This window comes from Pristis pectinata, chromosome 28, assembly GCF_009764475.1.
Source record: "Pristis pectinata isolate sPriPec2 chromosome 28, sPriPec2.1.pri, whole genome shotgun sequence".
In the NCBI taxonomy this organism is placed as follows: Eukaryota; Metazoa; Chordata; class Chondrichthyes; order Rhinopristiformes; family Pristidae; genus Pristis; species Pristis pectinata.
Genome location: NC_067432.1, coordinates 10038931 through 10061841, shown reverse-complemented (window position 1 = coordinate 10061841; position 22911 = coordinate 10038931). Strand labels below are relative to the sequence as shown.

The 22911-nt window shown below is 41.1% G+C and overlaps 1 protein-coding gene across 1 annotated transcript in view; it reads right to left on the bottom strand.

Moving 5' to 3' along the window:
• Positions 1-22911, bottom strand: part of LOC127583939 (monoacylglycerol lipase ABHD2-like) — an 80038-nt gene that overhangs the window by 19339 nt on the left and 37788 nt on the right. Inside the window, 5 exon segments of the mRNA XM_052040372.1 lie at positions 3569-3653; positions 8164-8233; positions 10781-10894; positions 15505-15597; positions 22697-22880. Of these exon segments, the coding sequence (XP_051896332.1) occupies positions 3569-3653; positions 8164-8233; positions 10781-10894; positions 15505-15597; positions 22697-22880 (546 nt within the window).

The following is a 22911-nucleotide window of genomic DNA, read 5'->3' as shown; positions in this document are numbered from 1 at the left end:
ATGAGTACAGTTATTTTCGTAAAGCTTTATCTCAACTCGTTTGTGATGTAGCCATCTTGCATGGTAAGGTTTGTAAATTGGAATAACGGCATCAATTATAATCACTGATTGCCAGCCTACAGATCTTAACTGACCTTGTTTTGCAAAATTAGCACCATTCTTCCCAATTTTTTTTCAATATCATCACAATGCATAAAGTTCATGCATTGGATGCATATAATTGTACAACTGCTAACTGCAAGCATTTGTATACTACAACCAACAGAAGGCGCTCACAGGCCATTACAGCAGGAAAATAAAGCTCATTCAAGAGCATATGGTCTTTGTAGGGTGTCAGAATTATATCAGTTCAGAAAATACAGCAGTGAATATTGAGGTGCACATCCCTATTATTGTCTTACTGTCATTATATATTACTTTGAACCCAATGGAATATGTAACCATGTTAAAAAATAACTGCCTGTAATGGAAGGTGTGCACTCCTTGCCCTACTTCTCAATTTTCCCTTACTCAAGCCCTTCAACTTCTGAACTCCTATGCGCTTTGCACCTAGAAGGTGCATGGTCTAAAGCAACTTCGAGGCCTAAAACAAGCAAACTTTTCTAACCGCGATCTGCATCTCTCCATAGCCAATCACTTCAACTCCCCCTCCATCACTGATATGTCAGTCCTCGGCCTCCTCCACTGCTGGGAGAAATCCGAATGCAAACTGGAGGAACACCATCTCATTTTCCGTCTTGGGACCTTGCAGCCAAATGGAATGAACATCGAATTCTCCCACTTTAAGTAAACCAACACCACCCCCCATCTTGCCCCTTTTCTTCCCTTTCCTAGCCTCTCTTTTTTGCCTCGCCATTTTTTGTCTCTCTCCTATTCCTCTCCTCCCCTCCCCCCATGTTGTCTGCCTCCATACCTTTGACCCATCCCCTGGTGGATCTGCTTTCCCCTCCTCCTGCCTGTCACTATCTCTTACCTGCATCTACCTATCACCACTTTGTACCCACCCCTCACACTACCTAACCCCTTCCTCCCGCATATCCCTCTATCTCACGTTCCTCCATATGCCTATCCAACAAGCTCTTGAACCTGTTCAATGTATCTGCCTCCACCACCACCCCAGGCAGTGCATTCCATGCACCAACCACTCTTTGGGTGAAAAACCTCCCTCTGACATCTCCCCTGAACCTCCCACCCATAAAAAGCCATGACCTCTCGTCTTGAGCACTGATGCCCTGGGAAGGAGGCGCTGACTGTCTACTCTATCTATTCCTCTCAATATTTTATATACCTCTATCATGTCTCCTCTCATCCTCCTCCTTTCCAGTGAATAAAGCCCTAGCACCTTAAGCCTCTCCTCATATTCAATACCCTCCAATCCAGGCAGCATCCTGGTAAATCTCCTCTGCACCCTCTCCAATGCCTCCACATCCTTCCTATAATGAGGCGACCAGAACTGAACACAGTACTCTAAATGTGGCCTAACTAGAGTTTTGTAAAGCTGCATCATAACCTCTCAGCTCTTAAACTCAATCCCGCGACTTATGAAAGCCAACATCCCATTGGCCTTCTTAACTGCTCTTTCCACCTGAGGCGACTTTCAATGAACTGTGAATATGAACCCCCAGATCCCTCTGCTCCTCCACACTGCCAAGTACCTTGCCGTTTACCCTGTACTCTGCCCTGGAGTTTGTCCTTCCAAAGTGTACCACCTCACACTTCTCCGGATTGAACTCCATCTGTCACCTGTCAGCCCAGCTCTGCATCCTATCAATATCCCTCTGTAAGCTCCGACAGCCCTCCACACTATCCACAACACCGCCTACCTTAGTGTCGTCCGCAAACGTACTAACCCAGCCCTCCACCCCCTCACCTAAGTCATCTATAAATATTACAAAAAGTAGAGGTCCCAGAACCGATCCCTGCGGGACATCACTAGTCACTGCCTTCCAATCCGAGGGCACTCCTTCCACCACAACCCTCTGCTTTCTACATGCAAGCCAATTCCTAATCCACACAGCCAAGCTTCCTTGGATCCCTTGGCCTCTGACCTTCTGAAGAAGCCTACCATGAGGAACCTTATCAAATGCCTTACTAAAATCCATGTAAACCACATCCACCACACTGCCCTCATCAATCTTCCTGGTCACCTCCTCAAAGAACTCTATCAGGCTTGTGAGGCAAGATCTTCCCTTCACAAAGCCATGCTGGCTGTCCCTAATCAGTCCATGATTCTCTAGGTGTTCATAAATCCTATCCCTTAGAATCCTTTCTAACAGCTTACCCACCACAGACGTGAGACTCACCGGTCTATAATTCCCTGGCCTATCCCTATTACCTTTTTTGAACAAGGGGACCACATTCGCAATCCTCCAATCCTCCGGCACCACCCCCGTAGACAACGAGGACTCAAAGATCCTTACCAGCGGTTCAGCAATCTCCTCCCTAGCCTCTCGAAGCAGCCTGGGGAAAATCCCGTCAGGCCCCGGAGATTTAACAACTTCAACACATCCTCTCTCTTGATATCAATAACCTCGAGAACATTACCCCTACCAGCACTCCCTTCCGTATCATCAAGACCCCTCTCCCTGGTGAATACCGAAGAGAAGTACTCATTCAGAACTTCTCCCACTTCCGCCGCCTCCAGGCAAATTCTCCCACCTTTGTCCTTAATCGGACCTACCTTCACCCTAGCCATCCTCCTACCCTTCACGTACTTGAAAAAGGCCTTGGGATTTTCCTTAAGCCAAAGCCTTTTCATGTCCCCTTCTAGCTCTCCTCAGCCCTTTCTTAAGTTCCTTCCTCGCTACCCTATATTCCTCACGGGTCCTGTCTGAACCTTGCTGCTTATACCTCACATATGTTACCTTCTTCTCCCTAACAAGTCATTCCACCTCTCTCATCACCCACGGTTCCTTCACCCTGCCATTCCTTCTCTGCCTCACCGGGACATATTTATCCCTAACATCCTGCATAAGATCCCTGAATATCGACCACATCCCCATGGTACATTTTCCTTCAAAAAGGACATCCCAATTTACACTCCCAATCTGGGCTAGATCGTACTAAAACATTCTGGCAAACATTAAGGTGTAATCTTCTTGCATCTGATAGACAAAAAGGATAAAGAACACGTTTGCACTGCTGTGTGCAAATCCATTTCTGAACCAGCTCAAAGTGTTAGGAGTTGATTTTTAATATTCTTCATCTCCTCTTCCATGTGTATAGTTCCAAAGTAATGAGGTTTCACCGATAACTCATTCCATGGGGATGCCCAAACTTTGGTACAAAATGCAAATTAAGTCCAATGATACTTGGATTAACACCAAATATTGTACCTCATACAAGCCCCAAGATGTCACGTGGTACAATAAGTCCTTCCTCCCCAGTAGCTTGTGGATATTGGGGGAAATGAGTTGAGGAGAGGATTGCTAAGGTGGTTGGATAAGTTTGTGCAGATGAGCAGTAGAAAATTCATAACAATTTGAGTATTAAAAACTGATGGGGTCTCTAATATCAAACAACCAACCAAAAGGGCAATTTTATTTTACAGCATTATCATTTAACTTACCTGCAAGTGATCGAGGAATGGTCAGCAAGCTTTCATGCACTAGGGGGTCATCTGAAGCATTAACTAGCAGTAGAGGAATCTGGATCTGTGTCAGGTAAAAACAGACATTACATTACAAATTGATGCCTTTTACTGATAGGAAGAGCAAAGAGGAGTCTTTCACCTTTTCAATGGCATTCAATGAAGACTTTGTACCTGTTTTAGCTAGCTTTCCCCTCCCAAGTACACCTGCTACATAAATGCTAATGGTGATACACTTAATAGCAGGTAAGCGAATGCTTTACAAACTGCATTGCAAACTTTAGTTTAAAATCTGGAATATCAGTAAAGCAGAATGTATGAATGTTATTTGTTTCTCAATGTGGAAAATTAGCATTTACATGACTATTAATTGTCCAAGGGACTTTATTTTGCGAGAGTACCACTGGTTAGAGGATCATTATTTATAGGATATCTTGGAAAATAAGTAATGAAAATTAAAGTGAACTGACTTCTGCAATTTTCCCTACTGTTTATTGACACCAATCTGTTAAATAACCCAAGCAATAGTAATTTGAAGACCATTACAAAAGCATGTTGTAGCCAGAGGCACTTATAACCAATGATTACTCTGAAGGGCAAGTATTCACATTCACCACGGTGCAGATACTTAAAATGCAAGGACTGAAATCAACATTAACATTTACAAAGAATACGCATCATTCACATATACATAAGCATACTTTGGCATCAAAATCTGCATTTTAGAAGACGAATATTACACCTGGTTAGATTAACTTTTGTTTACAAGACAAAAGAATTGGGAAATGGAGGAAACAAAACCTCTAATCCCCTGTACCTGAAACAATAATTCTAAGTGGACACCCCACAGCTCTGACTAGTCCATTCTGCTGGATAGTAAATACAAGTCCCACAGGTGCAAGATGCTTGCATCACAATTTCTGCTTAGGGATTAAAAGAATGTTTCAATTACCTTTCTTATTCATGGGATGGGATGGAGGCATGTTACAAATCTAGGTGTGTGTAACATAACATTTGGTTAAATTCACTAGAACAAAACATAGGTAAATACTAAATAGCCTTTGATCAACAAAACAATAGTGAATTTATCTCCACCAACTGTGCAAAATGACTATTCTGTGAATGAAGGAACTGCCTTTGAGCTTTCCATCACCAAGTGCTACTACATGTAACACAGAACATTACAGCACAGTACAGGCCCTTCAGCCCACAATGTTGTGCAGACATTTCATCCTGCTCTAAAATCTACCTAACCCTTCCCTCCCACATAGCCCTCCATTTCTCTATCATTCATGTGTCTATCTAAGAGTCTCTTAAATGTCCCTAATGTATCTGCCCCCCACAACCTCTGCAGGCAGTGCGTTCCATGCACCCAGCACTCTGTGTAAAAAAATTTACCTCTGACATCCCCCTTATACCTTCCTCCAATCACCTTAAAATTATGTCCCGTTATGTTAGCCATTGTCGCCCGAGGAAAAAGTTTCTGACTGTCCACTCGATCTATGCCTCTTATCTTGTACACCTCTATCAAGTCACCTCTCATCCTCCTTCTCTCCAAAGAGAAAAGCCCTAGCTCACTCGACCTATCCTCATAAGACATGCTCTCTAATCCAGGCAACATCCTGGTAAATCTCCTTTGCACCCTCTCTAAAGCTTCCACATCCTTCCTATAATGAGGCGACCAGAACTGAACACAATACTCCAAGTGTGGTCTAACCAGAGTTTTATAGAACTGCAACATCACCTCACGGCTCTTGAACTCAGTACCCCGACTAATGAAGGCCAACACTCCATATGCCTTCTTAGCAACCCTCTCGACCTGCGCAGCAACCTTGAAGGACCTATGGATGATGTGTCTATCTACGAGTCTCTTAAATGTCCCTGATGTATCTGTTCCCACAACCTCTGCTGGAAGTGCATTCCACGCACCCACCACTCTGTGTAAAAAAAACATACCCCTGACATCCCCCTTATAACTTCCTCCAATCACCTTAAAATTATGCCCCCTCATGTTAGCCATTGTAACATCAAGCTTCATTACCCAGATGATACAAGTTCCATATATTTATGGCCCTGGTCAACATAAATTCAAGAACCCTTTGCAGACTTAAAGTTGCAAATGAAAGAAGACGTTTTTGCAGACAATTAATCCTTTTTGAAGAGCATTCACCTTTGTGACTGTTGGAAGTGGACCAATTGGTGCACAATATGGCCCTAACAATTGGATGATCTGTTTCTCTGATGCTGTTTCAGAAATGAATACCACGAGGGACACCAGAAGTAACTTCATAAAATCTTGGGATCTTTCATGTTCACCAGAAAGTGAAGACAGGAGTTTCAATTCAATATTCCATTCTAAAGATAGTGGCATGTCTGTCAACTTAGCAGTCCATCAGCACTGCACAGCCAAGACTTTTGTTCTCTCTTCTCTGGAGTGGGTCTTGAACCCATAATGTTTGGACTCAGACACCGATGACACTTCAGAAAGATGTGTTCATTGGTACATTTAAAGCTACTCCATTTAGTGTCACAACAGATATGTTCCACCTTGTTTGAGAACAGAAGTAATTCCTCCAGTTTTATAAGATGCTCATGACCCAACCCATGGCTGGTCCCAGGTTTCCAGTGGATGACAGCAACTCAAGAAATCTCACCATCTCTTTTCCAATAAATCCTTGGTAACTAAAGCACAGGATCAACAAATGTTTCGTCTAGTTTTAGTTAACCACTCTTGCTGTTCTTCACTTCATCTCTGCTGAAAGGCAGAGGGAACTGATGTGTGCTTCCTTTGTTATCCCCCTCAAATCCCCAACATTCACCTTGGGTAGAAGTGCAGAATCTTACAGCCCTGATGGCTGGGGCTTTAACCATAGAACCATAGAAAGTACAGCACAAAACAGGCCATTTGCCCCACAATGTTGTGCTGACCTTTAAACCTTGCCTAAGACTATCTAACCCCTTCCCCTCACATATCCTTCTATTTTAAATTCCTCTATATGCTTATCTAGCAATCTCTTGAATTTGACCAATGTACCTGGCTCCACCACCACCCCAGGAAGCACATTCCATGCACCAACCACTCTCTGGGTAAAAACCTCCCTCTGATATCTCCCTTGAACTTCCCACCCGTTACTTTAAAGCCATGCCCTCTTGTATTGAGCATTGGTACCCTGGGAAAGAGGCGCTGGCTGTCTACTCTATCTATTCCATTATAGAGGTATACAAAATATTATGTCTCCTCTCATCGTCCTTAGAGTAAAGCCCAAGCTCCCTTAGTCTCTCCTCATAATCCATACTCTCAAAACCAGGCAGCATCCTGGTATATCTCCTCTGCACCCTTTCCAACGCTTTCACATCCTTCCTATAATGAGGCGACCAGTACTGGACACAGTACTTTAAGTGTGGTCTAACCAGAGTTTTATAGAGCTGCATCATTACCTCGCGCCCCTTAAACTCAATCCCACGATTTATGAATGCTAACATCCCATAAGCTTTGTTAACTACCCGTGAGGCAACTTTCAGGGATCTGTGGATATGAACCCCCAGATCCCTCTGCTCCTCCACACTACCCAGAATCCTGCCATTAAAAGAAAGACTCCTGCACAAGACGAGGTTTTGGCTGTTCACTCTCATGCCTAATATCAACAGCACCAATTGCCACGAGACCAGTCAACACACCATATTGCATAAACCTGTGAATGAACGAGAAATCTCGTGAAATTTATTCATGTTACACCAAAAAAAAAACACTTTGAAGCATGGTTGGGAACCTAGACGGAAGGATACATTACTTTAAGAATAAACTTGTGTCTCCCCTCATTAAATTAAGGCTTTTAAAAATGCAAAAGGTCCTGCTACAACCTTCAAGAGGTTAGGTAGCCACAATACCACTAATTGTTGAAGTCTGGTTTTGAGAAACCCATCCAAAGCTTCTGGATGGAGTATATTTGAAGAGAAATACTCAAGCTTTTTGGTTCAGTGGTTAGATCACTGAATCAAAAAGAATAAACTGGACCTGGAGCAAGCATTAATACCTCCACCCAGTACCAAGCCAATTGAATCCCTTGGCAACTGCCCTTGGTTTTAATCAGCTCTTTGGAGGACTATCCCAACAAAACCATTGCATTCACACACCAGACTCGTATTATGTATGGAATTGTGATGGAGCTGAATGATGTCAAGTTCTAGAGCCACAAAAATGCTTCAGGACACAGTTTTGCAAGCCAGGTAGTTCTGCAAATGCTCCACTGAGCACTGTGGTTTATGTTTAAGTTTGCATTTGACCCACAGGCATCCTGAAGAAGCTAATAACACATGAGTGCCTTTGAGAAATGTTGAAGCCTGCAGGGGCAATGTTTGGGTTTTAAATCAGCCATCACCAATAGGAAAAGATGGGGTAAACTGCTGCTGCCCATCATAATCAGGAATATCTTGCTGACCACGAGCAATGTATCACCCTATGGAATGATAGATCTTTTATATAATTGGCAAGTCCTTTTTTTGAATTTGGGGAAAGTCAATGCAAAGCACAATGCAAGAACCACTGTAAATTAAACCAGATTCAAATAACTTACATTGTGAAGATAGTGCATACAGCTTTCTTGCTCATAATATTCCTTCAGAGTACTATAGCCATGGAACTTTCTGAAATAGACAGATATTATTGTAGACTCAAAATGCACCAAGCAGAATTGCTAGTTAGAAAAATGCTGATATTCTGGTAATTCATTTTTATACATAGTGTCTTTCACACGTTACAATCAAAATATACATTCAAGTAGAATAGCTACAGGTGAAACATGCAATGTATGAATTACCAGAACATTAGCATCCTCCCACATAATCACAATCCATGTATTTACTGGAATAAGGGTGAACTAGAATTGATAGAATATTTGAAGGTTATTTATACTTCAAAATTCATAATTACCTGACACACAGGTACAAGATAGGATATGGGCAGCATGGTTTTAAATAAGCTCAGGTTTATGCATGCTGGCCAAGAGAACAAAGGAATGGTCAAGTTTACAGCAAAGGAACAGATGAGAATTTCAGCAGATGAGATAAAATGGGACAGAGGAGGGTGAAACTATAAAAGTGCAAGGCTCTTGTTTTCATGAAAGTAAAGACACATGCTCAAAATTCATCTTCAAACCAAATATGTGAACAATCACATGGATTATCACAGGTATACCTTCTGCAAGCTTCCACTGATTACAGGACCATTACTGATGGAACATGTGAGAGAAATATATTAGGATAGAGGGCCAAAAGCTTGGACAAGGAGAGGTAGAGGTTTACACGGGAAATTTCAGTGCTTAAATCAGGCATCATCTTACTGAATGGCAGATGGCAGACAACTGTTTTTTTTAATGTTTGAAGGAAAGTGATGAAGTTTCAGCAGGATCCAACAACATTGGTTTGCCCAATACCGAGTTGCAAGAAATTATTTATCGTTCCATATTTGGACACTGGACAACTAGTATAACAAATCAGAAACAGCAGAAGTACTGAGAGAGGTGGTGGCCAAGTTGACCCGCATGTTACAGTCGTACACAATGTTGATTAGGCCATACTTGGAGTTTTGTGTTCAGGTCGCCACAATACAGAAGAGATGGGATTAAGATAAAAAGGGTGCAAAATAGATTTAAAAGCGCGTTGCCTCAATTGGAGGGCTTGAATTATGTGAGATTGGATATGCAGGTTCTGTTTTCCCTGGAGCAGCTCTATGACTAGCATGGTTGTAAATGTATTGTCATTCCTTCATTGTCACTGGGTCTAAATCCTGGGTCTCATTCACTGTAGGATTACGGGAGTGCCTGCACCACAAGAGATTCAAAATGTTGGCTCACCACCACCTTCTAAGGACAATTAAACATGGGCAATAAATGGTGACCTTGCAAGCAATACCCAGACCTGAAAGTAGAATTTAAAAAACATGGATTGATGTATTTTCAAATAATGTTCGTAAAGGGTGGCATGCCAATGGGAAATATGAAGAGACACAGACTGAACCTTGGCAATAAGGCAAGAGCAGGAAAACAAAAGCTAGCATTGTAACAAAAATGACTATTTCACACTGTGGCAGGATCAGAAACCCGAGTGGAATGATGCAAATGTGGGAAAACAAAGTCCTAATCAACTTTCTAGTTTACTTCAGAGTGCATTGTTTGAGGTTATGACAGCAGATTTGAAGGGGAACAGTATCACATAGGATAAGAGACCAGACAGTGAAGATGAATGGTCAGCAATTTGAGAATATGTCAGTAAAGCAGGAGGTGGATCTCATGGAAAAGATGTGGTTCGAAAAGCACGAAGGGAAATAGAAGCAAAACTAAGATATCAAATCAGAAAATGCAGGAAACACCAAGCAGGGCAGGCAGCATCTGTGGAAAGAAAAACAGAGTTAACCTTTCAGGTTAAAGATCCTTCAGCAGAACTGAGAAGAGAAAAACAAGTTAGTTTTAAATTACAAAGAAGGTAGGACAGGGATGGGAAGGACAAAGATAATATCTATAATAGGGTGCGGCTGGGAAAAGCCAAGGTTGCCATGGGGATAAATATTGGTCAATGGGTTAATGGTAGCAATTAGCAAGTGATAATATTGACAAAAGAATATAAAATTTGCAAAATGTATGTCTATTGTAAATATGCAGCAGGTTAATCTGTGTAGAGTTAAAGAAAGGATCCTTCTGGTTGGGCACAAACTTAAAAAGTAACATCTACATAAATGCACAAGTTCCCAACTTTAATTCATATCTCTTAGACATCGCAAAATTTAAAAAGTGGGTTTGTGCTGGATTCTCTCACCCAAAGTTACTTTTGATCCCAAATGAACCCTGAACAGTCAGCATTAGTAAGTTATATTTTTAATCTGCAATGGTAATTGAGTAAAAGAAATTGGTTAACCAAAAGATGCAAGTTCAAAGAAAGAATCTCCTCAGCCATTTATCGAATAAAATACCTGATGTTAATTTGTACTATCATCTTGGAGGAGTTGAAAGAGTGTGGTTATCAGATTTTTCACTGAAGTTAATGGGAACTTTTATATCCATCTGAACATGCACCTCCACCAATGTAGCACTACCTTCATATTTTGCTGGAGTGTCAATTCAGATTAAAAAGCTGAACAACTTCTACAAAAGCACAACTTTTAAGAGGTAAGAACCACAAAAACAGATAGTCACTTACCTCATGATGTTGTCATCAATGTGCATGAGGGAAGTTGCTGTGTAAAGTTTGCTGAGATCTACATCTACCAGAGCATTAGGTGATTTGCACCCATTTTCTCCAAACAATATTTTTCTGTAAAAAAAATTTTTTACATGAAGAAGAAACTATTAATTTCTCATTAATATTCACAAAAACAATTGGAAAAGTCTTATTATGAAAAACAGATACAGGCAAAAAATTGTTTGAATGAGATGAGCTTTGGACTATATACCTACACCACTACTAAGACCACCTAATTCCAGCTCTGTAACATCACCAAACTCGTCTATCTCAATTCAATTGCTGCTGAAATCTTCATCCTTGCCTCTGACACCCAAAGAAATGACTATTCCAATGTTCTCCAGGCCCATTTCTCTCATTCTACTCTCTATAAATAAAGTCACATGACATTAAAACTTTGCCAACTGTGTCTTAGGTCTCACCATCACCATTTACCACCTTTTTTTCCCCCCTCTACTGTGTTTGATGGAGTCCTCTCTCACATTTCCTCCATTTCCAGGACTTCTGTTTTCAACCACCCTCCCACCAAACAGAACAGAGATGGAGTTCCTTTATTCTTCACCCTACTAGCCTCTGTATCCAGCATATCACCCTTTGTCAATTCTGCCAGCTGCTACGGGATCCCACCACAAGCCACATCTTCCCCTCCCCATCCCTTTCCACCTTCCACAGCAACCACTCTCTCCATGACTCCCTGGTCCACTCATCTCTTCCCACCAACCCCTTCCCTGACCCCTGGTACTTTCCCTGCAACTGCAGGACGTGCAACACTTGTTCCTACACCTCCTCCTGCACCACCATCCAGGGACCTAAACAGCCCTTCCACGTGAGGCAAAGATTCAAGTGCACCTCCTCCAACCTTGCCCACTGCATTCGGTGCTCCCGATGTGACCTCCTCTACATTGGCAAGACCAAAGGACTAGGTGACCAGTTTGCAGAGAACCTGTGTTCTGTCTGAAGTGGCCACGCCGAGCTCCCGGTTGCGTGCCATTTCAATTCCACTTCCCATTCCTACACTGACCTGTCCATCCTCGGCCTTCTCCACTGCCAGGTTGAGGCCCAATGCCAACTAGAACATCATTCTGCCTAGGCAGTCTACAGTCCAATGGTATGAACATTGAAAACATTGAATTTTCCAATTACAGGTAACCCTTACCTCTTGTCTTTCCCCCCTGTCTCCTTCCAACAGTACAGCATGGAACAGGCCATTCAGCCCATGATGTTGTGCTGATCTTGATGCCAATCTATACTAAATGTCCTCCTCCTGTGTATCATCCATATCCCTTCATTTCTTTCATATTCATGTATCTATCTAAAAGCCTCTCAAACTCCACTAAACTACCTGCTTGCACTATTACCCCTGGTAATCTATTCCAGGCACCTACCACTCTGTGTAAAAAAAAACTTGCCTCTGACATCGCCTTTAAACTTCCCCCCTCTAACCTTAAAAGCATGTCCTCTGGTGTTTAGCATTTCTACCCTGGAGAAAAGATTCTGACTGTCTACCCTATCTATGCCTCTCATAATTTTAAAAACCTCTATCAAGGTCTCCCCTCAGCCTCTGAAGCTTGAGGGAGAAGAACCCAAATTTGTCCAACCTCTCCTTATAGCTCATACCCTGTAATCCAAGCACCATCCTGGTATACCTCTTCTGCACCTTTTTCATAGTCTCCACATTGTTCCTATAATGGGGTGACCAGAACTGCACATAATACTCCAAGTGTGGTCTGACTGAAGTTTTATATAACTACAGCATGACTTCCTTATCTTATACTCAACATCCCTACCAATGAAGGCAAGCCATGCCATACGCCTTCTTTACCACCTTATCCACTTGCATAGCCACTTTCAGTGAACTATGGACCTGGACCCCAAGATCTCTCTGTACCCCAATGCTATTAATGGGCTACCATTAACTGTATACGTTCTCCTTTCATTTGACCTCCCAAAGTGCAACCCCTCACACTTGCCCAGATTAAACTCTATCTGCCATTTCTCTGCCTATATGTGTAACTGATCTATATCCTGCTGTATTCTTTGATGGTCCTTTACACTGTGCACTATTCCACCAATCTTGGTACCATCTGCAAACTTGCTAATCCATCCATATTTTCATCCAAATCATTGACATGTCACAAACGACAGAGGTCCCAGCATGGATCCTTGCGGAACACCACTGGTCAGGGACCTCCAGCCAGAATAACAGCCTTCTACCTCTGTCTTCTATGGGCAAGCCAGTTCTGAATCCAAACTTGCAACTCACCCCGGATCCCACACATCATCTTCATCTTCTGAATCAACCTATCATGAGGGACCTTATCAAATGCCTACAGTCCCCCCCCCATTTTTGTACCCTTTCCCCATACTCCCCCCACCATCATTCCTACCCCCACCACTTCCTGGTTCCATCCAGCTACTATACTCATCTCACCCACCAGCTCCCCTCCCACATCTGGTTCCATCTGCCTTTCACCTCTCCCTTAACAGTTCCCATTATCACCTTCCTTATCAGATTTCAGCACTCGTATACTTTGTGTCTTTGCTTGTCACCCACCAGCCCCGTCTCCATTTGACATTTTTCCCCCTTGTCTACTTCCATTTATCACCATCTGCCTGTCACCCAGCTCCAATCCCTCCCTCTTCTGTCCATCATGCCTCACCCTTCCTCAGTCCACCTATCACCTCCCAGCCCACAACTCTTCCCTCCCTCTCCTGATTTTATCGGCTATCTTATCTCCCCACTCTCAGTCCTGATGCAGGGTCTCAATCCAAAACATCGACAATTCCTCCCCCATCCCCTACCCCCAGCAGATGCTGCTCAACCTGCTGAGTTCCTAAAGTTGTTTTTTTGCTTTCTGTACTATTAGTTATGCTCTTTCATGCTACCTATGCAATTCCTTCAAAGGTGACAATGTCATTCTTTGCTAGTTTTAAAATCTAATTTCTATTCTATGTAATAGTCTTCTCATAAATGAGTAGTAACAGCCATATCTGCACTTAAACCATCTTGTTTCGTCTTAGTCAACAATATACATTACCCATCACTGATTAAAAACATGAACAAACAAAACTTCCCTGTCATTCCAGCCCTGGCTGAGCCAAATGCAGTGGCACACAACCCTCAACAAATAATGGCTGCCAGATTATCAAGAAATTACACAGCAGCAATCTTGATGTTACTGAGTCTGTGGAAAGGCAAACAGTCTTATATTTTAAGGGCTCTCAGTTTCTGTAAGAAATGGTTTTGATAGCTGGTAGAAATGCAGCTCTGTACAACTGAACGTGGTAGGATTCTTCTTTTAATGCTATAGATGATATTAATACAATAAGCAATACTGTAACTCAGAAATAATTTGCCTTTTGCATTATCAAAAATGTTGCAAAGGCTAATCTACACGAGCAGCAATGAGTGCTAATAAGGCCATACTACTAATAGCAGCAAAGTAAACTTGCCCAGACTAATGATCAGAAATGCCAAGTCCAACAAGTTTACTTTGATGTTACTATTGATTGTGCCTTATATGTCTATTGAGGATCAGAAGCTCCAAGATGGCAGTGAACACAATATAAAACCATCTTAAAACAAAGTACAGGAAGTCCCCGGGTTACAAACGAGTTCCGTTTTTGAAACTGTTCGTAACCCAATTTTGTATGTAACTCGGAACAGTGTCCGCGCATGTGCACTTGGGCCGGGGATCGCGGCCGCGCACGCGCACTTGGGCCGGGGATCGTGGCCGCGCATGACCCCAGCCGCACATATGCACTTGGCATGGGGTTGGGCCAAAGAAGGTGTACCACTGCCGTGGCAGGATCGGGGGCTGGGCCCACTTACGAACTGACCACAGAGGTCAGTTCGTAAGTACGGGCATTCGTAAGTCGGGGACTTCCTGTATTTCAAACACGTGCTCTTGAATATGAAGGTGCACATTAACTCTGCTTAGTAAACTACAAACAGATGCAGAGTAGAACCAGCAGGTAAAAATGATAATTTGTGTCATTAAGTACAGGTCCTCCCAAGCTTATGTACAGTCCGTATAGATGAATGAGTGTTTGGGAGACCAGTGGGATGGATTTGACAGCTGCTGTGGGGCTGCAGGCATATGTTCTTGACACTAACTGGAATTTTGCCACATTGAACCCAAGGAGAATGCATTCTAGTTAACACGTTGATGTCCATTTTACCAATCTAGAGACACACTGTCCGAGCCAGCAGCAGTGTCCTTTTCAAAACCGTCAGTATCACTTAAAACCTTGTCTACAGTAAAATCTTTTTGTTTTAAAATGTTAGTAGCCAAAGATAGGCTTGGGTTACATTTGCTTATATCAGCTGTATTATTAAGAATGGCAAAACAAAATTTAAAATGCTTCTCCAGACCCTTTATTCTTCTGGGTCAACCCACCTCTGCAGGCATCTTCTGCCATGGGGGAACTCGGTTCGCGTCGCATTTCTGACTTGAGAACAGTGCGGGTGAGGAACAGAACCCTGCCATAACTAGGGGGAGACCTGTAAGCTTCCCCTCCAGTGAGCACATAATTATGCAATAACAGCTTACTAATTGGCTGCTGTAATTCTGTAACAACTTCATAGGTTGCTCTTCTTCGCTTAATTTTTTTTGCAACATCTTCTACAGAATACACTCTATAATTACAATAAGTAGATGAACAATGGAAATAAAGGGCACCTGTGAAATAAAATAATCTTTTTCATGTTGTCTGCCATTAGGAAGTTGTAAAATCTCCGACACTGGTCCCATTGGAGGAAAGTTTCCTGTGCCCTAAGCAAAACAAAAAAAAATTAAGCACATGGTAAAGAACATAAAAACTCCATTCATGAAGTACTACGCAAAGCTGGTTCTTCAAGTTAAGAGACAGATAGAATCAGACCTCATTCCAAATTTAAAAAGTAAAGCACTGTTATTTTTTCTATATCTACAACTTGTTAAAAGACCTGAATTCTACATCTCAGGAGGCTCTTCAACATAGTCCTGACATTCCTGACTAGGAGGCAAGCAACAGCTTCCTGTCCGTTAGAGAACTAGTGTTCCTGGCCTCTCCAGTCCAACCTTTCCAGGGTGCATCTAATCTCCTGATCCTGTAGTCATCACTGATCCAAAATTTCCTCCTAACATATCCCACAGGGCTACTCCTTATATCCATGTATCAAAATTAGAAGTCACTGCATGGTTTTCTACACCAAATTATTCCTTACAGGATCACAAAATCATGGAACTCTATTCCCTTTCAAGATGCAACACCAAGACCAGATATTTGTATTACTTACTCACTTGGCTTCTCTTTACCTTATTTATTTTTGACCCTGGTGGTGTCTTGCTCAAATGGGAACTGGTTCTCAATCTAGATTAAGATTGAGTTGACACAACAGTTGACACAACAGCAGGCTTAATAAAACTAATTCCTTCAATAAACATCTTGCAACAACTCTGTTAAATTAACATATTGACAGACCTGAACAAGACTAGCAAAATTCAAGATTTGATCTATTAAAACATCTACTATATCTAATAAATTAAAAGCTGTTAATGCAAAGATACAAATTCAATTATACAAAAATGGCAGAGCAAATTAGGAGAGGTTCATATGTAGTAAGTGGGAGGAATAACCTTCATGAAGCAAAGTTTCTATTTTTCCCAAATATTTTCTAATCCATTCAAATAATTCAACCAACTTGTTCAGTATACATTATAACAAGGAAGAAAACACAACTGATGTACATTAGGCCAGTTTTTATGATCCGGAGTCTAAAAAGTAACATTCCTCTCTGCAGTGTCAGTACCTGACCTTCATTTTTACCCCAATTTTAGGAAAGTCAATTTCCGCTGTACATAATCAACCTTGCAGCAATAAAGAGAATGACAACAACCAGATGTTCTTATCTTGTAAATAATTACTTCTTGCTGTTAATTGTAGAAAGCCAAGCCAGAAATTGGCCCAACTCTGGAATCATCTGTTGATGCAGCAAAAAAGCAGAGTAAATTATCACCAGTCTATATCAAGCAGAACAACACTTAGTGGCTTTGCATTAGCCTCAGAGCTTTGAGACAGAAGGGAATAAACTCTGCTTTACATCAGTGTTGGATATGATACTTTTTACAGAATAAACACAAGAACAGCTGCCTATTGATAAAGTGGTCATCCATTTTAAATCAGCAGACCTTGTCTCACATCCTTCTGACTAGGAGAGTACTGGTGTTACTAATGAGCCATGGCTGACACACAGCAAAAATTAAATATATATATAGCAATGTATACTAAAATTAGTAGCAACTGGATGCAATTAATGTACAAAATGAACACCATACAAATATTATGGTTGACTAAAACTGTATGCATCTAATCAATGTAGCTGTGCTTTGTAGGAACAGAGCTAAGAATTGCAAACATTCCATGCACTAATGCACATTGATAAGCAAAATAGAAATGAATTTGTAACATGCCAAATCTGAGCAAACAAAAAGCATGCAAACTTCTACTGTTCAAGAAAAGTAAATTCTCTGGGGAAAGCTTTTATTAATTGCTTATCCAGCCCATAGAGTTTAGTGCAATGCAGTTAAGGCTGAATTCTATAAATCAACTGTTCTTTTTGAGCAAAAAAGTTGCTGGTTTACATTCCATAATATGGCTTCTGCATTTAACTACCAAAGAGATGTGAGCAGAGATGTACCCCTGGAAGTGCATAAAATTTAGGGCAATTGAACACTAATGAGAGGGACAAGCAGTTCTGTGATACAGATCATTGTATAATGCAATGCAAGTCTCTTGTAAAAAATGAAATCCCATTCAGCCTGCACAATGAAAGAAAAATATTTTCAACAGTGTTTAAATCAAATATGCTGTGAAAAGGGATCAGTATTCCAAAGCTGCAGTACACTTATTCAAACACTAGAGGTCTTGTACTGAGACCTGGCAACATAAAAGATCCAAAATGTAAAAAAAAATCATTTGTGGATCGTTTAAGCTCAAATTTTATTGAGCAACTGTGCAAAAGAGAAATGTTCCAATCCAGAAAAAACTCAGTATAGGTCTCACTAGAAGCGCTATAACAAAACATTAACAAAGCTATCTTTAAGTTTATATACCTGGATTTGGCAAACCCACAACTTCAGCAAGAGTTAGCAATTTTAGTGGTAGAGGGGGTAAAACGAAAGGAAATTTTATGTAGAGAACTTTGTCAACTGTAAAGTGCTGGGTTGTTTCTGGGTTTATTCCTGTCAGTTGATTTCCGGGGACTTTTATTGGAAAGTTGCAGCTGCTTCACGTTATTTTGCAAAAGCTTTAATAAAAACCTCCAAGACTCTCTTCATGTAACCAGACACAGTGAGTTTAAGGAAGACTACAAACTTTTTTTCATCCTCTTTTTGCTACGCTCTTAATTTCTAAAACATCATCTTCCTAAAATATGTAATTTACAGCTGAATCTAGATTAAATTTTTGTCATGCTTTATTGTCTTGAACACAAAGAATGGTACCACATAGGAAAAGGCCCTTTGGCCCACAAGGTTGTGCAAATTAAGCTAATGATACCTAACTAATCTCCTACACATGGTCCATTTCCCTCCATTCTCTGCATATTCAATGCGTCTATCCAAGAGCCTCTTAAAGGCCTTGATCATATCTGCCTCCACCACCACCCCTGAAAGCACATTCCAGACACTCACCATCTCTGTGTAAACAAAAACTTGCCCCGCACATCGCCTTGGAACTCCCCCCACCCTTCACCCTAAATGCATGACCTCTAATATTAGACACTTCAACCCTAGGAAAAAGATACTGGCTGTCTTCCCTATCTACGCCTCTCATAATTTTATAAACTTCTATCAGGTCTCCCCTCAGACTCCACCACTCCGGAGAAAACAACCCTAGCTGGTCTTGAATGAATGATTCAGAGCCTCTTTGTAACACAACTAAGTTTGAAATGTTAAAATCTTGAAAAATTTCAAGGAATACCCAGGATTACCCAGAAATTTTGGGTTACAGTGGCTACCGTGCAGACGCATTACAACCACTTTGTACAGAAAGACCTGAGCATCGTGATGAACTAATCCATCTTCTGTTTTCAGGTAGGGACTGCCGAGGGTTGTAGACTCAGCCAGCTCCATCATGGGAACAAAACTCCCCGCCATCGAGGACATTTTCAAAAAGTGATGCCTCAAGAAGGCAGCATCCATCATTAAGGACCCTCACTACCTCTTCATTTTACTACCATTGGCGAGGTGGTACTGGAGCCTGAAGACCCACACAATGTTTCAGGAGCAGCTTCTTCCCCTCCATCAGATTTCTGAACAGTCTATGAACACTACCTTGTTATTTCTCTTTTGCACTATTTATTTTTGGAACATAGTAATTTTTATGTCTTTTATGTCTTGCACTGTACTGCTGCTGCAAAACAACAAATTTCACGATATATGTCAGTGATAATAAATCTGATTCTGATAGTAGGTAGGTGAATGGGAAGTGCCTCTTTTTATTAGAGGCAATAGAATCTTTGGATCCATTGGACCAGGCAAAATATTTAAAATACTCAATCATATTTTTAACAATGCATCATCCTTTCAGAACTGAACCAAAACACCAGCTTACATTTAAAACTCAAATTCTAGAGAGGTACTTGCCCTAGCCCTTTGATCTTAATCAGCCTCTCTAGTGCCCCACAAGGCTGTGTCCTCAGCCCCCTACTCTACTCCCTATGCAGTCACGACTATGTGGCCAGATTCTGCTTTCACTCCATCTACAAGTTTGCAGATGATACCACCGTAGTGGACTGGATCTCAAATAACAATCAGTCAGAGTACAGGAAGGAGATAGAGAGCTTAGTGATATGGCGTGATGACAACAACCTTTCCCTCAATGTCAGCAAAACAAAAGAGCTGGTCATTGACTTCAGGAAGGGGGCAGTGCACAAGCCGCTGTCTACATCAATGGTGCTGTGGTCAAGAGGGCTTAGAGCTACAAGTTCCTAGGAGTGAACATCACCAATAACCTGCCCTGGTCCAACCACGTAGACGCCACGGCCGAGAAAGCTTACCAGCACTTCAACTTCCTTAGGAGGCTAAAGAAATCTGGCATGTCCCCATCAACCCTTACCAATTTTTATCAATGCACCATAGAAAGCATCCTATCTGGATGCATCACGGCTTGGAATGGCAACTGCTCTGCCCAGGTCCGCAAGAAACTGCAGAGTTGTGGACACAGCTCAGCGTATCACGGAAACCAGCCTCCCCTCCATGGACTCTGTCTATACATCTTGCTGCCTCGATAAAGCAGCCAGCATAATCAAAGACCCCACCCACCCCGGACATTCCCTCTTCTCCTCTCTCCCATTGGGCATAAGATACAAAAGCCTGAAATCACGTACCACTAAGTTCAAAGACAGCTTCTATCTCACTGTTATAAGACTATTGAATGGTTCCCTAGTACAATAAGATGGACTCTTGACCTCACAATCTACCTCGTTATGGCCTTGCACCTTATTGTCTACCTGCACTGCACTTTCTCTGTAGCTGTGACACTTTATTCTGCATTCTGTATTGTTTTACCTTGTACTACCTCAATGCACTATGTACTGAAATAATCTGTATGAACAGTAGGCTAGACAAGTTTTTCACTGTACCTCGGTACATGTGACGATAATAAACCAATTCCAATAAAATGTATGCGGCATGCTGGAACAAATTGATTGGCTGGGAGAAAAGCAAGAAGGTAATTTTGCCATTTAAGTACTTTGTCTAATACTGTGACAGAGATACTGTGGCTAGAGTGGGACAGGATTGAAGAAGTCGGGTACTACAGCCTAGGAAGGATCTGCTCCGAAGTAACAAATCTACATGAGTACTACTTTGCAACATTAATACTGAGTGTAGAAAATAAATGGTATTTAAAATGCCAATATTAGTACAGAATTAGTCAGTCACAATTCTTAGCTTATTCCAGCTTGAAAAAAGACTTTTTTAGGAAAGAAAAGGATAGTCTTGAAATCCAGGAAAGAAAACTCAGGTCTCATCCTTATACAAGGCACATGGGAAAGGAGAGACACAATCAGAATCTCTACAACTTGTCAGGTTCACAAATATACAACAAAACTAGAAACATCAAGTTGGAACAGAAATCCCCTTAAACAGAACTCAAAACTGCAATTTCCAAGTAACTTCACAAAGCTTACTGTAAACTCTCGTCTCCTTAGGCCCAAGTGAACCTCACTAATACACTACTTCATCTCTATTTTCTGTTAAAAATGTTGCGCCATATTTTTAACAGCAAATGCATTCAGAGCCATAACTTTGAACCGTAAAACTCTAAAGTTTTCTCTTCGATCAACCTGCATAGAATGTATACTTGCTAACGGTTAGTCAATATGATTCATCTAATTTGTATTTGTATGTTGTTAGCATTTCAAAGTTTCTCAATACAAATAACATAGTACATCATAATGCTGAAATACAAAAACCAAACAGGAAGTCATGTACAACATCTCCTATTTCTCTCAGTAGTTAATTCTTAACTTCACAGCTCTTTATGAGGTTTGACTGTCTGTTGCACAAGGTTCTCAATTTAGTCCTTAATGTAGAAAAGTCACTAAATATAGACTTTAACTGAAGTCCAGAAATGCTTGCTAATTGATTTTGTTTTGTACAATTTAAAAAAAAATGAATCCAACACCATATGGGGAAGTAGGAAAAGGAAACAAATTAGTGAGATTTCTGAAGCTGCCCACAAATTCTTTTGCAACATCCTGAATTACTGTTTTAGCTAAATTTGGATAATAATTGATGTTTAATTTACTACAACTTAGAGTCAATTGCTATTCGTTTAAAATTAAAGCAAAGACTTTTGCAAGTGAAATTGGATAACACTTGAGTACAGGGTAACAAGACTTTGAAATTCCTCCTAAAATGCTCATTCTTACTGGGTAAACTAATTTCAAATTTGAGATTGCTAGATTTCTATCATAGTATTAAAGAATATGGGTCAAAGGTAACTGTCTGCAATTGAGTCACAACCAGGATCTCACTTAATAATGGCTGTAGGCCAGTTCAGTTTTGTTTTTATTCAATCACAGGATGAGAGGGCATGAGCGAGGAAGCTGGCTGTACACCCCAAAATCCTGTGAACCAATTTGCTTCTTGCAATTTTTTTTTATTTACAAGGCTGTAATAGTCAGCTAAAAGGCAATAGTCATTTACAACTTAGACCAATATGGGCAGAGTACTTTCACTCTTTCCTTAAAAAAGGAAGCATGTTTTATTTTAAAAAACGACCACTCAATAGTTGCACTGTCGCCTATGAAGCAGCTTTTCATTCCACATTTTAACAAACTTTAAGTATAACATTCCCAGCAAATTGAACGTAGTTCCAAATTGTTAGTCTGGGTCTCTAAGTAATTAGCCTTCTAATGTATCCACTAAACTGCCTTGCCACACACTCATACCCAAAAGTTTCAATAATTTTCCATCATCAAGGAACTAAGGTGTAATTGTAGGGTGTAAGAGATCCCCTGTGTTTTTCTCTCCCCCTCCCACACACATAACAAAGAACCATTCATGCCTGTCCCTAAAGCAATGTCAACTTGGTAGTGAATTAAGGAGACCATTGCAGAGGGCTCAGATCCTGCCCTCCTGCCCCTGTGCACTAATCTTGGTTATTATTTTTCGAAGTTCTTTTGTATAAGTGCATGAGGATTCATTGTTTTTATTTATCTAGCTCCAGAACATTGAAGCAATCCCAGTAGCTCAAATGATGTCTTGGTTGCTTAACTGGGGATTGAATGCAAGAACATTGGTCTGTTTTTAGTACTTTCAGCATAGTTATTTTGCACCTTGGTAGGAACACATACATACATTTCATTTTAGGACAACTCACCGTAGTGCACTGTAGCCTTGACACACACTGATGCAACAAAGAACCTTTTCCTGATTGACTCGATTCTCTCCGAGAAATTTGCAAACTATGTTTCCACCTAGACTGAAACCCACAACCACCAGATGGGTCTGAGGGAAGGTTTTCTTTATGTAGTTTACCATGGCGCCAAATTCCCATGTACAGCCTATACACGTATAAAAAAAAGTTAATTTTCA